General features: G+C 29.1%; 3 protein-coding genes and 2 long non-coding RNA genes across 7 annotated transcripts; 2 read left to right on the forward strand and 3 right to left on the reverse strand.

Annotated features, from left to right (window-relative positions):
- Positions 1 to 96: 96 nt before the first annotated feature.
- On the reverse strand, positions 97 to 4813 carry LOC124949935 (nucleolar protein 56). Its single transcript, XM_047495842.1, has 3 exons — positions 3636 to 4813; positions 2841 to 3409; positions 97 to 2750 (listed from the first exon to the last, which is right to left on the reverse strand). The coding sequence occupies exons 1-3, from the start codon at positions 3636 to 3638 to the stop codon at positions 1814 to 1816; spliced, it is 1509 nt and encodes a 502-aa protein (XP_047351798.1). The 5' UTR covers positions 3639 to 4813; the 3' UTR covers positions 97 to 1813.
- Positions 4814 to 4833: 20 nt separating this feature from the next.
- On the reverse strand, positions 4834 to 13006 carry LOC124949934 (facilitated trehalose transporter Tret1-like). Its single transcript, XM_047495841.1, has 5 exons — positions 12128 to 13006; positions 7837 to 8063; positions 7180 to 7593; positions 6290 to 6864; positions 4834 to 5571 (listed from the first exon to the last, which is right to left on the reverse strand). Exons 1-5 carry the CDS (start codon positions 12172 to 12174, stop codon positions 5251 to 5253), a joined length of 1584 nt encoding a protein of 527 aa, XP_047351797.1. The 5' UTR covers positions 12175 to 13006; the 3' UTR covers positions 4834 to 5250.
- On the forward strand, positions 7100 to 8342 carry LOC124949945. Its single transcript, XR_007101214.1, has 2 exons — positions 7100 to 7725; positions 7832 to 8342. It is a non-coding gene; the product is annotated as an uncharacterized LOC124949945 (long non-coding RNA).
- A 4045-nt stretch (positions 13007 to 17051) lies between the features above and the next one.
- On the reverse strand, positions 17052 to 24151 carry LOC124949928 (sterol regulatory element-binding protein cleavage-activating protein). 3 transcript variants are annotated; one of them, XM_047495820.1, is made up of 13 exons: positions 23398 to 24151; positions 22393 to 22572; positions 22072 to 22305; positions 21824 to 22004; positions 21601 to 21746; positions 20412 to 21507; positions 20059 to 20332; positions 18716 to 19779; positions 18438 to 18597; positions 18153 to 18333; positions 17937 to 18076; positions 17669 to 17880; positions 17052 to 17603 (listed from the first exon to the last, which is right to left on the reverse strand). In XM_047495820.1, exons 2-13 carry the CDS (start codon positions 22506 to 22508, stop codon positions 17424 to 17426), a joined length of 3984 nt encoding a protein of 1327 aa, XP_047351776.1. In that variant the 5' UTR covers positions 22509 to 22572; positions 23398 to 24151; the 3' UTR covers positions 17052 to 17423. The 3 variants fall into 3 exon arrangements, with proteins under 3 accessions (XP_047351776.1, XP_047351775.1, XP_047351777.1); XM_047495819.1 differs by having other exon boundaries at positions 23313 to 24151; XM_047495821.1 differs by lacking the exon at positions 23398 to 24151 and adding an exon at positions 22776 to 23205.
- LOC124949943 lies at positions 22159 to 24714 on the forward strand. Its single transcript, XR_007101211.1, has 2 exons — positions 22159 to 23102; positions 24549 to 24714. It is a non-coding gene; the product is annotated as an uncharacterized LOC124949943 (long non-coding RNA).
- The last annotated feature ends 109 nt before the right edge of the window (positions 24715 to 24823 follow it).

The raw sequence follows: 24823 nt of genomic DNA on the forward strand, positions 1-24823 counted from the left end.
CTTTCAATGCAACAATATGGCATGGTTTTACTTGTATCATTCCTTTTGATATTAATTCAGAATAGCAATGTTGTTTGTGACATACAAGTGCATTTGATAACAAATGGATAATTTAGGCATTTTTGACTGAATTTTATTTAGTATAGAACTTATAATTGTAACTATCGATTGAAATATTTGCATAACAATTTTATCGTTATTAAATGCTCATTGGTGCTGGTGTTAATACAAAAATTATTTAATGTTTTATTTTTTTTTCCATAATACCACCATCTTCCTCATTTGTATGAAATACTACTTGAATTTATTCATTTAATATTTACCAGATTAAATGTGACAATAAGATCATATATATATATATAAAGAAATGAACATATTACAATGTATAATCAAATAGGAGTATCACAAAGTTTTTATAACAGATTTCAACTTCGCGTTTAAAAAAAATATATCTATAAGTTTAATAGTAGAGTATCTTAACATAGTTTTGAATTGTGGAGTTTGGGAAAACTAATGTAAGAAAAAGATTTAACTATTGCACCAAATAATTTGACTAAAAAAAGGTATATTTTACAATTTCTTGACAAAGGTATATTTTTCAATTTGTAGAAAACTGTTTCGTAATGTAAAAATTATGTAATTATAGATGAAAACACGTATGGAAACATTAAGTATATTTATCAGTCCTGGTTTCTATTCATATTTTTCTATACACATATGTGTATATATATTCGTATACATATACATACATACATACATATATATGTATATGTATATATAAATTTAAATTATGACACAATACAAAATATATTTAAAATAGTTAATTTTTATACATCATATTATACTTAGCGCCTTCTTTCATAAACTATAGGATTTCTAATGAAATAAGGTAAGCTTATAAATAAAAAAATTTTACAGAATATTACATATCATAATATATATATATATATATAAAGTTCTGTTTTTATTTATCATTTATAACTTTGAATTTTGGAGAAAAAAATAAAATTATAATGATCTATATAACAGATGTCCTAATAGAAAAATTCATAACACATAAGATAACTTTAAAATGCAAGCATGATTCTAATAATAAAGGATTTTTCAATAAAATAAAACAGAAAATATTAGAAGAGCAAAACTTATTTGAAGAAAATTTTTTGTAATATACAGGATATATCACCCATATATTTATTACCTAAAATATTTCTATAGTAATACAAAATTAAAAAAAAAAAATTTCCTAGATAATTTAAAAATTCTTGCAATTTTATGGGAAGTAGTGTAACGTAAAAATAATTTTATTCCATTGCAAAAAGTTAATGAGATAAAAAGATCAACTTTCTTTTTTATTTTTAAATAAAATATTATTTATTTATAAATCCTCGACTCTTGTAAACGTTTACTTATTTATCAATATACTGGATTATATACTGTAATTTACTTTCAAAGTAGCTATTATTTATAAATAAATAAAATATAACATTCCATTTAAAAAAACAAAATTGATGTCTTTATCTGATTAATCTTTTGCAATGGAATAAAATCATTTTTATTATACACAGTGGTCTCCGTAAAACTATGGAACTTTTATAGGAAATATTTTTTCGTAATATTTATCACGACGGAAATATTTCAGATGATACACTTTATATGAGTTTAAAGGAGATAATTCTATTAACTTCGTTTCTGAGGAAAGTATGTAGAAAACATTGTTGAAAATTTATAAAATTCTATAAGTTGAATATGCCAGTTCTTTTAATGTGTGTGAGATAATATAGATATAGCAATAATACAAATAGTAAAATGTTATTTATGATATTTCCATACTATCACCTATACTTTTGGACTTTTTCTTTTTCTTTTTCTTTTTTAAAGGTTCTTCGGTCTCCTGAACAAGTTCTTCTTTGTCTCCATTTTCATGAATACCATTAGTAGCAGTATTACCATTTTGTAATTCTTCTTGTTTTCTTTTCTTATTTTTTTTCTTCTTCTTCTTCTGTGATTCCATTTCCAGATTAGCTATTACATGTTGAGCTTCTTCAAGTGCCTCTTGCATCACGTCTATATTTTTTTTAGGTATCTCACCCGTTTCATAGAATTTCAAACGGTCCTCCACTTGTTGTCGTAATTTTTCACCAAAGATATTTGTTGGTGTCTCAGCGAAACAATCTATTCTTGACGCAATAGAGCATTTATTGGCCAAATACCTGGATATTCTTCCTTTGTTTTTAGTACCAGCACGGCCAATAAATGTAGAATGGAATAGTAATCCATATTTAGGTGTATTACCTTTTGTCTTTAATGCTCTAAATAATGCTTTTTCTGCTCCTAATATCTGAACAGTAGATGCAGGATATTTTGCTAAATTGGTTAATGATCCAGCATGGGCTATTAATCTAGCTCCTACTTGATCCCCTATAAGAGTAGCCAAATTCGGTGCAATGTCAGTCATTTTAGATTTTAAATATTCAGCCAATTGCTTTCGATAATCTGCCAATCCTATTACACGTCTAGCAAACATTTCAATATTAAGAAGATCCACAGGACTGATGTCCATGCCCATAGATGATTTAGAGGCATCTATAATTGCTTGAGCCTTCGCACTGTCCATAACAATTTCTTCCAATGCTTCCAATTTTTCTTCTGTTAATTCTTTTCTATTTTTAATTAATTGTGTCACTTTGGCATACATATAATTTTCAGGAACAATCTTTACTAATTCTGGAAAATGGTAACTATACCATTCACTAGAACAGAGTAAATTTTTTTTTTAATATAGATTTTGGAACCGATATAAAATACATCGAATATTATCTTAAAAATCATTATCAACTTACCGTATACGCATACTAAATGTATTTATGTCTTTGTCCAGTTGATCCAGTAAAGCTATACCTTGTATAATCATATTATCTACACGATTAACATTAAATTTAACTTTAGCTCTTGAATAACTATGACCAAGTCCGAGCTGAGCTACTGCAGAACTTTTGGCAGTAAAACCTTTAATTAAATTATGAAAGTGAAATCTTACTCCTCTGATAATTTCAGGTACAGCACCTGTATGGTCACATTTTATATCCAATATCTCTGTGATACTGGCACCTAATTTTGGATCTGATACACCAAGAATGATTTTGTTTTTCTGATCGGATTTAGGCAAAACAGAATCTAAAAACAATTGTAGGTCTTCGGGTACGATGCCTTCCGAGATACTGTTCACATTCTCTAATGCAGCTAAAGCAGTTTTGAAAGGTGAAAATCCAACGAGCTTTACCACAGCATTAAATCTTGATAAATCTGTTACTGATGCTTCAACTTGAGGCAATAACATTCCTACTTCTTCAAATTCTTTAACGCCGAATACAGCATAGCCAGCTGCATGCTCATATAAAACGTAAAGTGCCTGGAAAATAATCGTTTATGTTACAAAAATTATGATGTACAATGTAAATTATCTTTCTAACATTATCTTTATATGAACGAGCGAAAAAAAATATTTATTTCTACTTCACAATTGATGGTAATAACCTTTATACAATTATATTATTTACAATATATCATTGGATTTTGTTAGATTTATAAATATTTATATTAATAATAAAACAAAAGAATGATACAACTTATCTTACCATATTTTATGCTTTGTATATTCCATTCACTGTAGTAAAATATATAATATACAAATAAGTATCAAATAATATAACTGAGATACAACCATGTGTACCGGAAATAGTGAATACTGTACATTAAATTCCTATACATAATGCAGAAAGATGGTTGATGTCAAACATCCTGTAATCTTAACTCTACTCGTGACTATTGTATGTAGTACTCTTGTTTATAGGAACCAATAGAAACTTAGCCTAAAAAATTCCAAACGTACATCAGACCGAAATCAACCAATCACAAAACAGTGTGTAAACGCTTTAAGCAAGCCTTAAGGCGATTTTCATTTAACTATCGTTATATTTCATTCCAATTCGTTCATTCATATAAATTCTCCCTAAATTAAAGACAATTCTTATTTCATACTGCGGAAAATAATTGATGTACGAACTTTATACGATTTGTAATTAATTCGATAACTTTATTAATAAAATCGATCATAAAATCGATTTCAATTGCAAACGAAATTCGTAAATAGCTTGTCCTTTTGTTTGACGCGCAATCGACATTTTCTATTTTCATGTATTTGATTATCTTGTAAATTTCGAAAAAACTATTATCAATAGAAAAGATGATTTTATATATTCAAATAGCCTAATCAAACGAATTTTACATTATGACACATAACAAGCTTAGAAATCGCAAGGAAATTATTTTCACGGAAAAATTGATTAACGAGTCCGAAATCAGTCGTATCAGATCTAATTCGAAAGCATGTTTAAAATTAAGGAAAACTATGAAATCGAAATTTGGGTAAACATTCGCTTAAAATTTTACAAATAATATTATATTGTTTTGTCATATGTGCATATACGTACAATACCATTAATTTTCGTAGTTTAAGAAAATGTCATTCTACTACGACTCCTCGTTACAAAATATTAAAAAGAAGTACTTACTACAAGAAATTAAAAATACCGAAAATACCACAAAAGGTTCTTCAAATCTTAAGTATTTTACGGCACAAACAATTTCTGGAAATGGTTACGTATTATTTCCGATCTTCGTTTAAAAATCGCTTGGAAGATCAATCAAAATTCACAAATTCAAAATTTTCTAAGTGAATTTGTAAAAGTGTCATAAAATCATATGCATTGTGTGAAGATATACATATATACATATATACATATATATATATATATATATATATATATATATATATATATATATACACACATATATATATATATTAGACGTTTTATATAAAACATTTTACATACATACATGTTAAGAAATATATGTTTTAAAAAATACAAACACACGAATTCTTTCAACGATTAAATAATTCACTCTCGCTCACAATCGTTTTAAAAGACGACGTAAAATTTTTACATTTAAAATATTTAAGATCTAATTCTAAAAAACAGGAAGCTCCTTCTTTCTTGAAGTTAAAATGCGGTAAACAACCTCGAATACGAAGAAGTCCGAGATTTATCATCTAACCATGTTTTAAAAACTGGCGTAACGTATAGTTAATCTCAATATTAGATTGATATATATATATATACACACATATATATATACATATATACATATATGTATATAATTTCAGTAGGTTTCTGTAACTGAAATAGTAATTTAAAGTTTACTTTCGTCATCATAAATGACAGCTGGATTTGTGGCTGCCCATTTCTCTTTGAATAGTAGCTTTTCTTTCTTTGGTCTGTCCTTTAAATTTTGCACTCCAGCATAATGTTCCTCAATTTCCCTTAACGTTCTACCTTCCGTTTCTGGTAATATATAATAAAGTACAATTCCACCAACGAAATTTATTAGGGCATAAAAAAACAACGTCCCTGATAGAGACATGCTGGTCTTCATGTACAGAAAAGTCTTGTTTGCGATCGACATGAAAATATATCCGATTGAGCCAGCTACTCCAGTTGCGCTACTTCGTACCTAGAAATTAATGCAAATACAATTGAAATATATATTAAATTATATCATTTGTATTCAATATTTAAAAAGAAAAATGTATAAAATTGTTATTTTAAATTAAATGCTTTACGATACTGAGTGAAATAAAAATTTCGAATTAGACGCGGATTAATGTTTTCATATTTTTCTTTCTTTCTTTCTACTTTTTTTTTAAGAAAAATACGACTGATATTTTCTTTTATATAATTCACATATAAACATTTTATTTAATAGGTATTTATTAAAAAAGATATAAAGCTTATTCTAGATAAATGTGAATAAGAATGTAAATGATTCACTAATATTCTGACTTTTAAAATTGTTGACATTAATTCATGATAATTAATAAGATAACCTTCTTTAACGTTATCTTATACAGAAATATTGACAATTTGATAAAGTTTTAATGATAAGTCGAACAATTTCTACGAAGTCTATATAGGATGAAAACGAATGAATTTAAGTAGCTATGAGTTCAATGTATAATTAGATTTTAATTCTTTTACATCACACATTAAGGAAGAAAGTATGATTCTGCCATCTACATTTTCATTTTCGAAAGAAAGGAACTATTTAAAGTAACATAAACTATTTGATTTTTATTTAAAAAAAATATTGCAATATTATACCCTTTGGAAAAAGATTAAAGCCTTTTTCTTCATGTTAATATGATTATCATATACCATCATCATGTACCAACCTTAACAGGAAATACTTCACCGGCTAGAATCCAAGGTAATAACCTGATACCAATGTGAGAGAGAAAGGCGGCAGCTATCATCAAGGTCATCGGTATCCAGGTATAATTTTCTCCATGAATAATTTGATTATCGTTGAGATAACCATAAATAACCGCTAGAAGCAAACTGGATCCTATTCCAATTAAAGAGAAGAAAGTTAACAAGCGTTTCCCGATAAAATGAATGGTTGATACACAGATCACTGTGCCAACTAATTCAGCGATCCCGAGAAATACTGCAGCCGTGTATTTGTCGATGGGTGCACTCATTTCTTCGAAAATGACAACGGCAAAAGTCTGAAGAATCGAAGTACCACCAAATGCACCAATGAAAAAGGCTGTTGTCACCAATATAAAAGGCACATAACATGTCTTTTTCTTGTAAGATTTCCAAAGTTTCTCTTTTTCCGACGTTGTGTCCACCGGTTTCTTCACAATATCGCAAAGTCCAATGAACTCCGTTTTCACGTGTGCTGGAGTAACCCATCCACGGAGCCAGCACAAAGCTCTTTCAGCTTCCTTCGTACGACCCTTTGCTAAAGAATCAATTGGATTTTTCAAATATAGAATTGATATTGAGTAAAATGAATGTTGTATAATTAAACGAGAGGTTTCTTTAAAAAAAAAGATCTTATATCGTACGATCAATAACATTAATAACCATGTAATAATCTAATCATGTAATCTTTATCTTTTTTTTTAACTTTTTTACGTGGCGGATGCTTTTTTTTTTTAATCGATTATGTGTTTATGATAACAGTTTGCGTGTATATATATGTTTAACAGAGCATATATGATTAATAGACTCGAATCAATTAATAATAAACAATATAAGAATGATCTTTTTTTACCGGCCAGCCAATGAGGACTCTCGGGAACCATGAGGAGTGCGATAAAACACACGAGTGGATATGTCAAATTAATCACTGCCACCGTTCTCCAATTGGTTAAGCTACCGCCGAGCATCTGTGTGAAAACTCCTAAAATGACGGACATGGTGGATGTAGCTGATAACATTCCTCGTAAACGAGGTTGGGTAACTTCGGCAACATATGTCATCACTGGTGCTTCGATCAATCCACCGGTCAGTCCTGTCATTGCTAGAGCTATGAACAGCATGGTAGTATTGTAAGAGTAATGGAAAGTCAGCCAGGCCATTATGAACGGGATATTTGCGATCATCATCGTTCGTTTTCTACCTAAATACTGGGATATTGGGCCACTTACGAAACAGCCTAATGGTACAAGAAACAAATTTAAACTGCCTGTAATGAGAAAGATAAAAGAACGTTAAAAAAGAAGAGAAAGAATACAAACGCATGGTATATGAAATTGTGATTAAAAGTGTTTGGATATATGTAATAGGAAATAATGAAATATGCAGTACAAGTAAAAAAGTAAATAATTTAAAATGAAAATAAATTGTACTATAAAATTGTGACGAACAAAAACTAGTTATTTCGAAAATGAAATAATGATTAATTTGATATATTTATTTAATAGCTTACTGATCCACGTAATTTCTTCAGTAGTTGTGGTAATTTCAGAATTCTTGCTTTGTAATTCTGGTATCAGAATTGTCGAGAAGCCCAAAGTCGAACCAAACGTGATCAGGACTAGATTTTTTGCGCCTACAGCACAGCATTGCGGCAAGGCTTCTCGATATTTTGAAATAGGCGTCAGATTATCGCCAACATCGCCGTTTAATTCCATCGGTGTTATTTTTTCGCCATTGCTGAAAATTTATTCAAGCAAAATTTATCTAAATATTATTTTCTTTTTATATATTAAAATATTTAATTATTACTGGGAACATTACATATATATTAACTATAAAATACTTTGGTCAAACGTGTCAATTTTGTCTTTCACTGTATATCACTCTTATGATCGAATAAACGAGAGTAAATGGTCATTAGACTTATAACATCAACTGATTCAACTTACTTCTAGAATGACTTGTGAACACTATTCTTAAGAATAAACGGAAGTAATAAAGACATTTCAAAATCTCTATTGAAATCTTGTTTCATTTTTCAATCCTATTAAAATATGCCATTTAAAAGAACATTCTTGAAAATAAGAAAATCGTATCTCGGCACTTGTACAGTGTTTTACGAGGATGCTGGATTATATAAAATGCCGACAACGTAGTATGTACATTGGGATTACATAAACGTGATCGTTGTATTGAGACCCTTTCACGTTAAATTATGTCAATGACGAAACTAAATGTACGTATATCTATTCACGGTGAGAATCATGAAAGGAGAATAGCTATAGGATGAACGAACGAAAGAAAGAAAATTGATTCTTAGAGCCATGAATGCCTATGGGCTATCATTTCAATGTTTTTTTTTTTTTTTTTTTCTTTTTTCTTTCGAATAAACCGTATCGTTGCACACAACTGGTTCAGGCCATTCACTTGTCCTGGATCAAATCCATTCTATCGTGATCCACTTGAATATAGGCGAGTCATTTACGTAACTTGCCGTTTCCGTTACAAAATAATGTTTGCCAGTTGAAAAATTATTATGTAATTACAAATGACAAATGGTTGAAAGGAATGTTTTTTGTAAAACATTCTTTGGAGAATGAGAATTTGATATCGTCAACTTTGCGGAAGAAAATTGTAATCTGTATAATTTTCTTTTTGTACTTTTCTCATATCATTAAAATTAATAAAGATATTTCAAGTTCTATAGTTAATTGAAACACCCTGTATATTTGCATACGTACTTACAAGTGTAATATATTATAATATAATACATTTTCGCGACTATTTTCCTATAATGTTTTTTTTCATTGTATTCGTTGTGTCATGTCAGTTAATGAATAATTATATGTATTGATTTCTTCCCTAGAATATTTTAAGTTGATTTGTCTATGGGGAACCTGGCGATTATATTTCAAAGAAATACTAATTAACGAATAAAATAAATCAGACGTTTCTTTGAAATAAACTTGATTTGGTACCTGTCGATAAATGAAGAATCGTAAATAAGTTTGAAATTATGCATTTCTTTGAATAACATTAAGGAATAATACTTTGATTCTAAGAAATATAATAATTATTATTGTAGAAAATATTTCAAATACAATTACATAAATGTATTGTTGAATGTACGTAATTGCTATCGAAAAAAGAAAAAAATTGAAAAGAAAATGGATAAATTTAAATACCTATACATTATAGATGTCAATTGAAATATTTAACACATTTAGAATCTATTTATATGCATATTCTAATTGTTTCTTTAAATAATCAGAAACTGACGTTGCTGCTTAAAAATTATAAATATTTATGAAGTAAGAGTTTATCGAACCATTTGATCTTTCCTTTCTATCTTCGATTATCGATGTATAGTGTCATTACTTTTCCAAGTACTTTTAACAAGCTAATCATGTAATAATATAAATATAAATCTTGTATTGTCTAGAATGAGTCTCTCATGTTAGAAAAAATATTTGAAGGACTTTATTGGTATACGTTGATGTTTTTCTCCGCTGCATCGCTGATGATCATGGTCAGTAACCTGATCGCAAACGTGTTTACCATTGCACTTCTTCATTTACATTACATGGTTAATTATATGCTCATTTATTATTTCATCGATATGATGGATAATCTTATCGTAGAATTCAAAAAAAAAAAAAAAAAAAAAAAAAAAAAAAAATAAGAAAAATGAGCAGAATATATTAAATATTACAGATTGCACTTATAAAAATGTTATTACAGTTAATATTTTTCCATCAACGTTTATTTATTTAAATAAATTAAATTTCATTTTTTCAATAATAAATATTTACAATAAAGTCTAAAGAAATGATTACAAACGATAAAGAAACAATGTTACTTAAATTTGTAATTTATTGTTCATCAACTATAGTTATCAATTTGAAACAAATCGTACGTATTTACGACCATTTGTCAATTAATGTCATTTATTGTTTCTAAAGAAACAATTATGGAGCATATTATGAAACGAAAATGATATATTTCTGAAGCAATAAAATAGGGTTAATATCAAGCAAACTAAAGAAAAACTAAATAAAATTCAGAATACGTACGAGATGTACAAAATGAAGAACTAGAGAGAAGGAGGTTTAATAAGATAAAAAGGATCATTATTTTCATAAAACTTACTTTACATATCATTTTCAGTTGAGAAGATTTAAAACTAATAAAATGAAGATAAATTAATCTATCACGTGATTCTAATGAGCATTTCATTCTTTTATCAAAAAAATAAACTGAAATAAGGTTACATAACTTAATTCAAATGACATTAAAGATGATAAATATTAAACGATTTAAGACCGACTTAAAATTCTAAAACAAACTGAAGAAGTATGAATATTTTCTTAGGAAATATTTAAATTTGCCGTTCGTTAGTAGGCAAAACGAAGAAGCAAAAACAAAAATTATTTCGTTCACATACTGATCAGATTTATTATAAAAATAAGAAAATTTCTTATTCGCTTTGATGATCGCTACATATATTTTATATATATATATATTATATTTGGTATGAATTATTTATAAATAGTCTGGCAATGATATCTGTTAGAGAGATACTAAAAATTTCAAGTGTTCGCGAAAAAAAGATGGAGATAGAATATATAAATTATATGCATTATAGATATGTAATGACTCGACGACAGAAATGACATATTCAAAGAATATTTTTCGAAAAAAGTAAATAATTTTTGTTTAAACGAATTAAGTACTCTATCAATGTGATTAAATTTAACAAGAAGTTTATTATAAAAATAAAATTAGTTGTCGCAATAAAAATTGTAAAATATTGAATAAAAAATTAAAAATCAAGGTTCATCAAATTCATCAATATTTCTGACGTAAATGAAATTAGTAATGGTTGAATGTGTTATTCGAAAAAATTATTAATTATCATGTTCATAATAAACATAAACGATTAGACATTTTAATTCAATTGTTATTTCTTTCTCCCTTTTATTTGCAGAAAATGTTTTATTCTGTGTTTATTTTATTTATAATTAATAGTTTTTTTTTACTATTTTAATTATAATTAATAGTCTTTTTGTTATCATTTTCCAATATCTCCAAATATAATACGAGATCAAATAAAAACATAACAATATTTAGACAAAATGTTAACAAATAGTTATCTTAAAGTAAAACGTAACAGATCTCTTATATATAGAATATAATAACGAAGTTTTCCTTTTTTATTTTTTAACAATTATCATCAAATAGATTAGTATAAAATATGATTAGTATATATATGTGTTGCTCGAATAATTATGTCGGTTTTTAAAATAATGTTTCTATTTAATGAATTAATTATTTTTTTTATTTCGAAAAAAAAAAACAACTACCGAAGGAAAATTGTTCATAGTACTTTGCTTCGCTTTTTAAATCAAAACTTATGATAAAACTAAAGTACTATTAAATTTGATACTGAAAATCGAAAAAAACAAGATTTTTAAAGAAATAAATTTATTGAAGGATCATTTAATAAAAGAACGTTACGATTTATTTCTTGATTTCATTGAATATAGTATTTTTTTTTTTTTTTCTTTTTTTAATATACAAACGATAAGATCGTTGAAGAAAAATGAATCATTGATTGATTTTATTATTGCTGTTAGATTAATTTAATTATTGATACAACATTAAAATGATATTAACCTATATAACTGAATCATATGGGGATATTCTGTATAGAATTGATATATCAATCGATAAATTGGACGCAAATAGTCTATCAAAATTAATTAGATATAATTATATAATGAATATTATATCATACGAACCTGACTGTATTTTCAATGGTGCTTTCCATGTTCTTGATTTGTGTCATCTTCTTGATAGTTGTCAACGAACAAATCTCAGTTTTATAATTTTTAATGAAAAAATGACGATTTAATGATCGATACCGAACGGATCATATCGAAAATATCAAAGTTTATATAGTATATATTTTATAACATAAAAAGAAAAAAAATTATATAAATCGGAAAAAACAAAAACGATGAACTTTTTAATTTTCACTATGTCTTCGTTCTCTTTTAATACAATTTATTCGATGACATTTCAACGATCCAAAAAGATTCATTCTTTTGCTTTTATTTGTCAGCAAACTCAAGAAACTCAGAGATCTTTTTCCAAACACATATACACATATGTATATACACAATTCGACCTTCCTATAGTCGTATATTTTTCTGTTTATAACTTCGAGAAAACGTTCTGTCCTTTTTCTCTTTTTCTTCTTCTTCCTTCTTCCTTCATCTTGTTTATCGAGCAGTTATCAAAACCGATTGTGAAAAGTGATCAATTTTTTTTCTTAAATTATTCTCGATAGATAGAGAATGATAGAGACAATAAATGAAAAACAGAAAGCAAAAGCAATAGAAAAAAGAAAGAGAGAGAGAGAGAGAGAGAGCGAGAGAGAAAGAGAGAGAAAAAAAAAGAAGGAAAAAGAGAAGGAAGAAACAACGAACTTTACCGAGCCTGCTCTGGAGACGACTGAATACGTTCTGATGTGTGCTACCGGTAAGATGTACTTTCGATTTCTACTCCCTCTTCTTCTACATCGAAAGAAAATTGTTCTCTGTGTGCGCGCAAATATGTCCTTTTACTTCCATACGTCCTTCCAACAATGATGAATAATACATCTATTTCCTAGCCGTTTAATTTCATTGTTACCGATCTAACTAATTTTTTATCAGGGAGATTAATACAATCAACAATCCTGAAATACAAAAAAACCATGAGGATAAAAATAATTTCGTTTGATAAAATTTTTCGGTATTACAGAATTCAAAATAATAAATAATAACAATAATAATGATAATAATAATAATAATAATGAGGAATAGATGAAAGAAATTACTAAGATAGCTTGCTACTGATATACAACATTAGATCGATAATAATGACAATATGTATATATATGTTACTATTAATTATATATATAACAATTATTATTATTATTTATATACTAAAAAAGGGTTATAGTTATATATATATAATTTGTGAAGTTAAATATTTTGTAAAGTTAACAGTCTAAACAAAGCCTTTCTAATTTATCCTTCATATTCAAATTTAAATTTGATTATTTCAATATAAATATATAGAAAAAAGATGAATTATTTTTGTATAATTCATATTATTCAATATTATCATTCGTCCTTGTTTATATATATACATATATATATATATATATATATATATATATATATATATATATATCTTTTTTCATCGTGTCGTTACACAGTTAAAACTTATCTCTAAAAAAATAAAAGAAAACAAAAGAAAAACCTGGAAGTACTTTACGTATATATATAAGCTTTTGACGTATATCATAAACTAAACAATAAATATTTATTATTTTTGTTTTTATTTCTTGTGTTTCATTCGATAAGATGTCCTGCGATAAACTTATTTTACTTTAATACTTTTTGTATTAAAAAGGAAAATAAAATATACATATACTTAGACTAATATATCAAGATAAGAAAGTTCTATTCAAACGAATTGTTTGAACAATCAATCAATCAATCATGAAAACCATATTTGAAAATATTTACAATTTTTTTTATTCATTATTAATACAAACAAAAATAAGAAATATGATACTGAACTGTTAAATACAAATTAAAATCCCGCGATAGACGTCACTTCTTAAAAAAGTATCAAAGAATTAATTCGGCATTAAGAGAAACACACAATGTCTGAGTACGGACTTACAATGTGCATATTTTCTTGGTCAATAACCTTGCTCCTTTTCTTCTTGCATTAATTCTTAATGAGAGTGCTTAATAAAAAAAAAAAAAAAAAATAAAAAAAGAAAAGAAATGTTCTAAAATCATGTGAAAGGAAAGCACTATTGATACGTTCTAATCGACAACTAACAATTAACGACATTGAACCTGATCGGCAAGGCCACATTGACAACATTTCTACGTTTCTTTCGTTCTTATTTACCAATAAAGATAATATATAATGAAGTAATTGTAAGCGCGATAATTTTCTGAAAAAGGAATCTTTGTATATAGATCAAATGAATTAGAAAAGAAAACGGCTTAGCTTATTATAATAGTTCATCTAATCTCATTCTACTTACAAATTTCCGGATTAAATGTGCCAGAAGCAGACGATGGACCTGTCGTTGAATGTAAAACGCTTATGATGATATATAGGATTATATATTGCATATTTTTGTATTTCGAAGTGTGTGTTTAATGGCCGACAGTTTTTTAAGATTTTGCGCACTCGGAAGGGATAAGTACGTGCTAGGGTTTGCGTCTATTACAAAATGAAAATTTTATTTCATTTCTTCTTCTTTTTTTTTTTTTTTTAATTTTATTTTTATTAAGAACGATAGTTAATTATGCGTTAGATTATGCGTTAAATTAATTTAATAATAAATACAAAAATCACGCGTTGATCGTTAGCCAGCCAACGGTATCGTCGGAAGCATTTTCTTTTGCTTTTTCTTCCTTTTTTTATTATTATTTTTCTTTTATTTCATTTGTTTCATATATATATATATATATTTTTTTTTTTTCTTCTTTTTCTTTTACTTTTCCTTTTCCTCACGTTCGTTATTTCCTATCACATGTAGAGACGCATCGTTTATTTTAAACAACGTACGTACAACTTTGGTTAAGAAAAATATATAACTCTAGGTATGCAAACGATGATTTCGTTTAGCGGGACCCACTATCTGCTTTCTCAAATAGGATATCAGAAAATAAAAGATTTTTCCTAAGTATGTATAAACTGTCACAATATATAGTACATATATTCAGTCTAGAGGCGATTATCATTGTTTCATAGTTGACCTATTGATAATGTTCCTTCTTTTTATATCATCCGTAAAAGACGCACGTACTTTCCTCTCTCTCTCTCTCTCTCTCTCTCTCTCTCTCTCTCTCTCTCTCTCTCTCTCTCACACACACTTTCTCTCTTAAAGTAAAGTATCGTTCATTCGCTTTTTTTCATCTTTCATTTCACGATACTTCAGCAACATTCGTTAAAGTATAATATGTAAAATATAACATTGCAAAGATGAAACTTAATGCACTCTATATGCGATCCTTTCGTACAATCAATCTTTTTTCTTACTTTTTCTTTAATTAATTTAAATATTAATAAACCGACGCATTGTCATTTTATTGTTATTGAAGAATTAAACGATAACAATGAAATTCATAGTTTACGTTATTTCGTTATAAAATATAAATTTTCACGTAATCTATTTCGACGATTAGAAAAATATAGATCGTTATAGTCTATAATTAGGATCTAAATCCTTTCTTTTAGTAAATATGATCGTAATATTTAGTTTGTTGGAACCCGTTCGAATGATTTGAATAGAACACCATATCTTGAATGATTTATAATCGATTTCGAAAAATTTCTCTTCGATTGAACTTTACTTTAACTACGTAGTACGTATCATAAGTGTGTGTGTGTACACTTTTGTATATGTATTCTACGTTTCAACATGTAATAATTAAAATTTTGTCTTTTCTTTTCTTTTTTTCTCTTCGATAGAGCAACATCTACGTATTACGTAATAAAAGATTGAGATCAATTTTTTTTCGTTACTCCCTCTCTCTCTCTTTCTCTCTCTCTCTCTCTCTCTCTATATATATATATGTGTATATAATTCTATCATAGTAAATACATACGAGTGAAAATTAAAATGACAGATGCGAAGGCACTTGTATAAGTAAAGATGAAACGTTGTGCATAATGAAATTCGATTTCATCAAGAAAAATGAAAAAAAAATCTTAATGTCATGATTAACTTTCCAATAACTTACGTTGTAAAAAATGTAATGTATAGATAGTCCTCGTGCTAAAAGATGAGAAAAAGTGAATAGTTCTTCGAATCTGAATAATTATGTAATTATCAGATTTCTTTTGGAATAAAAAATAATAATAATTTCGTTAATCGGGTTATAGGATATTATTTAATAGATTTACATAAGAAAAAATTTTGCGATGAAAGATCTGAATCAGGACTGTCTATACATTTAACCGATTCTTTTTTTTTTATATATATATTTATCTGGATGATATATAAATTATAAGTGTGCATATATATATATATATAAGTGTGTGTATATATATATATATATATATATACATATATATGCGCGCGCGCGCACGCAAAAACACAAATTACATTACGTTTTTATCAATTTTTAACAAAGTAACAAACTTTTTTAATTGTTTGCGCAAGCTTTTTGCAAACTTGTTAATATCTAACAAGCAACGATAATATTAGTTTACTTCCTTATTCTTCCATATCATGTTATTAAAATATTTCATGCAAAAATTCTAAATTTACGTTTTAAACATAAGATTGACTCAATTGAGGGCCAATAACTTTCGACAGATGCAATGTTTAATATCACAAGCATTAATAATTACGATTATTTAAAATATCACGATTTCATAAAAATAATGATTTTTATGTACATGTGTATACATATACACACACACAAACATACACACATATATATATATATATGTATATATATATATGTACATATACATACGTTAATATAAATAATGCATAGACTGATTTAAAATAACATTAACGTATTACTCCACGAAATAAAGCATTTTTTTAAATAGTTTTCTAAAAATAAAACTTAGAACATTTCTTTAAAAATAAATAAATGGAAGAATATAAGAAGTAGTTAAATATCCAAAGAATTCGTGGAATTCCAACAACCTTTAATTTTTTTTATACAAATCGATAATAGCTTTCACTATTTTCATACATGAATCTGTCTAATAGTTATGATAATTTAAAAAATAATAATAAATTATTATTGTCATATCGTAAAATAATTCAAACAAAATAACCTACCATGGGCAATTTAATCGAAAGATTTAAAAAATAATAAATGTACCCTCAGTTTAATCGAGTACAAAATACATCCAATATAAAAAATCTTTATGCCTGTAAAATTACTGTAGATTATAGTAAGCTTATGCGAAGCAATTTTTTACTCAAATATCGTATAATATTTATAATCGAAAGTAAATGTAAAATAAAGCTATGTACATGTGCATACCCAAAATTTAGTCTAATTTATCAGAAACCAATGGAAATCTGACGATTCTTAATTGTCGACCAAAATCACAAACTACACTATCCTTTAATGCTATCATTTGCTTTACGAATATACAACTGTCTTTATGACCCAATCTTACTTCACGAACAGGTTCGCCAGTTCTCACGTCCCATACCACTAATGATCCCTGAAATATTTATTATCATATCTTGCACTATTATAGATTTCATTCTAATGAAACTTATTACATACCTGGCTACTGGCGATTAGTAGATGATGCGTTAACATAACTATTTGTAAACTATAAGCTGCTCTGTGTGCAGGAAGAGCATGCAATAAGTGACCTTGAAACCGTTCCCAAACGCACAACTTCTCATCAGTTCCAATACTTATTACATAGGATACTGAACATGTTATAGCAGCTACAGCACCATCGTGTGCTTGTATACTATACATACATGTACCTGAAAAAAAATATTTTATTGATACTTCCTTATGACATTCTATTATATTAGCTTACCTGTCAAAAGATCCCAGACACATAGTAAACCATCTTGAGATCCACTAGCGGATGTCATAGGACTAATTCTGTCCACAAATAGACAAGATATTGGTCCACAATGCCCATGAAGGGTGTACAATGGTAATTGGTCTTCTAACCTGAAAATATAATATAAGAATCCCATAAAAGCATATTGTACATAAATACTTTGATATTCTGTATCAGACATCATACCTGTAAACTTTTAGGGTGTGATCTTGACTACCTGTTAAAACACGACCTCCTTCAGAATCTAAAACCGTTATAACTTGTTGATGTGCTCTGTGTGAACCAATTTTCATACAACGAAGATCTTCTTCAGATTGCATGATATTAATATCCACTGGCGATCCAGCGCTACCGGTACGAACGTGCGCTGTGATATATGTGTATATATATATATATATTATGAGTGAAAAAGAAATAAAAAATTTACAATAACGAATATTCACTTCTTCTATAAGATGTAAAATTACTTACTTCTTCTGTAAGATGTAAATCCCCAGTCGATTTGTTGGCCTTTACTATAACTTTCAAGTTGTAAGAAATCTATGGAACCATTTAATTTAGCAGCTACTACTCTGCTGCCTATAAGTTTAACAGCAGAAATCCCAAAGCCGGATCCATCATCAAACAAACACTATAATAATAATTTCATATAAAATTTTCAATGATTATGTGTACATTCGTTATGCATAAAAAAAAAAAAAAGAAAAAAGAAAAAAAGAAAAAGAAATGTTCAATTTTTCAAAACTTACTTTAAATCTTCCAGTTGTACCTTCCCAAAATTCTAAGCTACCATTGGAACATCCAACTACAATTAAATTTTCTTGATAGTCCATGCACCAAATTGGTGGAATGCCTTGAGTCAATTGTAATGGTTTTTCTCCGTTTAACAAAACTGTACCATTCACTGAAATATTTGATTTTCTACATAGATTTAACTCATCCTGATTTTCAGATTTTTGCATTTCGTCTATGGTCCTATTATGTTCGTCTAAGAGATTTTTATATTTATCACCAAAATTATAACCTTGATCATAATTTTTCTGTACCAACGAATGCTTCATGGAAGAAAATTTTGTATTAATTGTTTGTTTTAAATCAGGTAGATTATAAGCATTATCCAAATTTCTACGCAAAGATTTATGCTTTTCCATATTGTTGAATTCATTTATTTGATAATCATAATCCAAATTATTGCCCATTGAATGTCTTTTGTTAATATTTCCATAATTTATTCGTTGAATGTAACAAGGTCCTGGCGATGATTGTCTATGATACATTGATGAATACGACGCAGAGTATAAACTTTGTGAGTTGATATTCTCTATCTCACCTCTTGATGGTGGTGAACCACTTTCATAATCAGACATAAGTTCTTCTGTATCTTGTGTTGCTTGATTTGCATTTTTTTGAGGTGTACCAAAGAATTGCTTTCTGTTAATATGAGCAATCTGTTCGCCAGAAATTGAATCCCATACTCTTATGTGTCCAGCCAAACAAGTACTTGCAATGGTATTGCCATCTGTGGCAATACATTCGACTTCTTGAGTGTGACCTTCTAGAACTAAAGGCATCGCTTCTAAGACCAATTGTGTCACTGAATCATGTGTCTTCTCCTGTTGGTGCCAACTAGCTCTCCACTCAGCATAATTTCTAGAGCAAATGCAACGATATAAAACCACCATTGTATAAGCCACAACAATAACACTAACTAGACAAAGTAAAGCTGCTAAAAATATTTCCATAGGACTCGATGGTACAAAGGGTGCATTTGTGTTAAATCCGCGCCCTTCGGATCTTGTTGGTATTTCCATGTCTATAAAAGTAAATAGATCATAAATAAAATTTTCTATATCGTATTTCTATATTAAATGATGTACACTTAAGTATCAAATAACCGAATGATAAATTAGAATATTCTGCTGTGCATTGGAATAAAAAGAATTCAACGTCCAGCTTAAAAATGACACGTCACATATACTATAATAATACTTGTGATATCAGATTGTAAATAATCATCTTTGCGTAATAAATATGTCATTATTATTTTTAGACTACAAATGTTATATTATTTAACAAGGAAATATTTGCAAACCTGAAAAATCCAAGGGATCGAGAGCAGCTGTAGCAAAACTTTGCCATTGGAAGTGTTGCACATCATTCGGATTGCTAATTTGTCTAACCAATTGTGGACTAACCGCATGAGATAATTTAATTGTTGGTAATATTGTTACTTGTTCACCAGCTACAGAAATATTATACATTGAAACAATTGAAGACCAGTGATAAAGAGATAAACGATTCCAAGGTGGAAAATCTACAGGTCTCAATTTGTTCAATTCGTCTGTTACATTATTGATCAGTTCATTCTAAAATAATAAAAAATATCCAATAATAATCTGTGTCTGTAAGAGGAAAGAAATTGTTTTAAAAAGCTATTTGACTTACGTTATCGTTCAAACGATCCGGGGTAACGGTACTAGGTGATGTCTGTAAAGATTTTATTTTATCTAATCCAATATAATTATTTAATGTTTGCGGTCTGTCTATAGTGTATCCATCAATATCTGTTTCTGTTTTTAATGTATCACTTAAGTGAATAACATGTTCAATTATTCCAGAGTTGTATATAATCATACTGATCCAGACTACCATCCATACCATAAATGCACGTTGAAATATACGTGTACGTGCCCAAAAATGAACCAATCGTAATCGTTTGGGTAATTTCGCCAATGTATAAGTATTCTGTGTATTTGGAGCTATCACGTTGGTCGGTCCGTTGGTCAAACCATTCAACCTTGGATGAGACTTGGAACGAAATATATTAGGCTTTCTATTTGTCGTTATAGTCGTAGTAAACTGTTGTTTTCGTGACGTTGGAATGTGTGGTAAATGAAATTTGGAACTTTCACCAGAAAGTTCGGTACGTCTAATATCAATTGCAAGAATTGTTGAGAAAAACACCATTTGAAGGAAGAAGTCATTCAATAATCCAACGATAGCGAAAATACAAAATTCTTGAATGGCGGGAACAAATGTGAACAATCCAATAGTTAAAATAGTAACTTCGGTAAGCAAATTTTTTGTGATAGACCAACCTTCTTTTGACAAGCCTTGAGCGACTCGAATTTTCACATCCAAATGAGCTGGAGTACTCACTACACTTTTTGTTAACACCAATACATTTTCTAAACCAACAATTATCACCAAATATGGGAACACTTCCTTTCCACTTAAACTCAATGTTAAACCAAAAAAGAAACACACACCAACGGTCATAGAAAGAGACGCTATTACCGTAAAGCACGCACTAAATGCCATTCCAATTTTTGATTTAATAAGTTCTATTTTGCGGACAGAAAAATAAATGTAAAAAAGCAATACTAAGAAAGTCATCATCAAGGGAAAGAAGTCACTGTAATTAAATTCTCCAGGATAAAAAATATGTAGCGCATCATCCGCCACAATATCTGTAATATTATCTTCAGATTGATGAAGACGATAGTAACTTTTCAATCGATGATTTAATCCTCTTATAAATCTGGAAGCAGACATTAATGAAAAGATGAAAAAATATGTTATCAGTTTTTTTATCATATTACATTAAAGGATTATATTGTTTCTATCTACTTACTCGACATCGTATTCCTTTAAATAAATGGTGACTGAATATTGTAAAATTCTTTGCCTAACACGTACAGGATATCGCTTAATTCCAGTTTCTTTTAAATTCATCCCAAACATTACTTCTGCTAAACTAACTTTACCTTTTTGTAAGTTCTGCAATGAAAGAAAATATATGTATAATATAGGTGATCGACGAATAATTTTAATCCAATAGAAATTTATAAAGCTACCTTATATGAAAATACTGTTCCAATAAGATTAGTATCTTGTGAAAATAATTCAATACTTTGCTGCCACAAATTTGCAGGAGAGAGTACTAGACAATTATACTCCGGTAAAACCTCCGGTTTCTTTCCATTTCTCTTTTTGGCTGCCTCTATATGCAAGCAAACCTGGCCAAGGGTCTTCAACCTGTAAATATAATTCTAAAATGAGGACTTTGAAAAATTCTCCATCCAAATGAATACATTAAACTAACGTTTCTGGGTGCTGATAATTTTGTATAATTTCCAACAGATTAAATATCTCATATAAAGGTCCCCTAAATGCATCCATTAATGACAAATCTTCGGCCCATGGTACCACTCCAATTCTTAGTACAACCTGTTGAACGTACAAAGCTGACTTGTCTGTAACATTTGTTGATTCAACCGTACGATTAAGTATCATTCTTGGTGCATTTCCTGGCATTGGCAGATTTACTAAAGGATAACTGTAATTGACAAAACGATTCTATTTTAAATCGTGTACCTATAATGGAAGAATACTAAAATATATCATTAAATAAGATACAACAGACCAGCATAGTAATATAATTGATATTGCCAAAGAGATAACTGGGATGGGATGCGAAGAACAGAATAGGCCATGGGCATAATAAAGCCCTGCCACTCTATCTGGCAAACTACGGGACATTTCACCTCAAGTCTGTCCCATCAACATTCTCTTGTCTTATATTAAAGTATCGACTTTTTGTGACCTGTTAACAATTTAAAAAAAAAAAAGTCACATATATTATGAGCGATTAAAAGGAGATATGATCTAACTAAATCTCACGATATTCCATACATATGCACGTTCAGATAACTGTTAGCATCATTGTTAACATGACATCTAACAACCGAAAAAAGGGAGAAAAAAGATTTGATAAAAAGGAAAATAAGAATAAAATAACAAGTGTACCACGTGTTTTTCTTCGGTTATCAAAAACATTACGCAATTGAAATATCGTCGAGCGCGTATTTTCGGTATAGCCAATTCGGTATAGCATATTATACTCTTAAAAATATACGTCTTGCTCATTTTCAATCGTCGAATCAGTATCTGGACTCAACGCATCATCATACAGCAAATGATGCAACACGCGCAAAAAAAGAGAAAGAGAGAGAGAGAGAGAGAGAGGAGGGGCGGCGCGTGGGGGAGAGCAGATAAACAAAGTAAGAGAAATGAAAAACAAGCGATCTTGTAACAAGTGATACATCAATGTGCTATCCATGGGACACGTTGCTCGTACGTAATCCTTCTTGGTATCTTTTTACTTTTTCTATCCTATGTCTCTTATACCCTTTCCTCTCTCTCTCTCTCTCTCTCACTCTCTCTCTTTTTCCCTCTCTCTCCCTCACTCTTTCTCTCTCTCTCTCTCTCTCTCTCCTCTTCTTCCCTTGAATAATTTGAAAAAAATGTTTTGAATAAAAATTAATTTATATGCATGGCAATAACCTTCTCTCTTATCGACGTCATTCGAAAGATTCGCAAAAAAATCAGCCTTCGTTGCTCTCCTCAGACTCGCTGGTATATCCCTTACCCTCGATTCGTTCGACGATGATCACTTTGATATTCCAACATCGATCCTTAAATCAAAATCTCTTCAATGATCCGGATGGTATGTGTCTCTCTCTCTCTCTCTCTCTCTCTCTCTTCTCTCTCTCTCCCGTTTATTCTCTCTCTCTCTCTCTCTCTCTCACTTTCTCTGTTTTTCTCTTTCTCTCTCTCTCTCTCTCTCTCTCCCTCTCTTCCTCTTTCCTTTTTCTTTTTACGCTGCACAAGGAAAATGCGGAGTAAAAAGATCCGTCGATTTTTGAGGTTATGTTTGAATATCGTTGACTCTTATAAGTTTCGTACGTGGGCCTTAGTACGGAACACACTCAGCGACAATATCGATTTTGAGAACGGAAGGCGCGCATGAACGAATATATGTTCTATGTACGCACGTGTTTACAATTATAATGTTATTTCTTATTCTTTCTCTCTTTTCAAACTATCCTTCGCTCTTTACGCGCGCTTTGCTTTTAAATAAATAATAATAAATGCATATTACGATCGATTTGAGAATATTCGCGCACGCGCTTCCGATTTCCTTTAACATGCGGAGTGTAATATTATTTTTCTACGTATACATTTGTTCTATGTACGTTGTGTTGCCGATCAAAGCAACGATGCTTCGTAAGCAAGCTTTTATAACTTAACGACGACGACGACTACGTACGAACTACAAATGAAAATTCTTCGAGTGCACTGCCCGATTGAATTTAACCTGCTTGACGCAGTGTACATTGAGAGAAGGAGGGAGAGACAGGGAGAGACAGGGAGAGACAGAGAAAGAGAGAGAGAGAGAGAGAGAGAGCGAGAGAGACGTAGATTAATTTATTTTTAAACGTTTAGGACGAGCCTCCGTTTGGCCGCCAATCATAAATGCCCGTGACAGTTATCTATTCCCTCTAATGTCGTCGCTATTCTTCCTCGTGTTTTTACGTATGGCGAAAAATAGATGTAAAGAAAAAAGAAACACAAAAAATTAACGATCCTCGCAATTGTCCATGTATTAGCTATTATCTTTCGCTCTGACGTTTCACAAATTACTAGTTTGAATTTGTTTTTGTCGAAAAATAATCGCATTTGTTGCACTATCGATTAAACATAGTAGAAATATTCTTTATGATGTAATATTATTTTCAGCTTTCCATTTGTTTTGCCGTTCAAGTTATTTATAATAAATCATGGCCTGAGCAGAAAAAAAAAAAATTGTTAGATTGAACTACGATCGACGATAAGATCCATGAAAAAATAGGAAGAACAAATCGAGTCATAGAAGTTTGTCGTTAGTAAATATTCTTCGATCAAACAAAAAGGAAAAAGGAAGAAAGTACGAATAAAGGCAATGTGTGAAGGAACGTATATTTATATTTCAATTTAATTTACATTTGTAAATATGTACGTCATCGTTGTCAAAT

Source organism: Vespa velutina, chromosome 6, assembly GCF_912470025.1.
Source record: "Vespa velutina chromosome 6, iVesVel2.1, whole genome shotgun sequence".
NCBI lineage: Eukaryota > Metazoa > Arthropoda > Insecta > Hymenoptera > Vespidae > Vespa > Vespa velutina.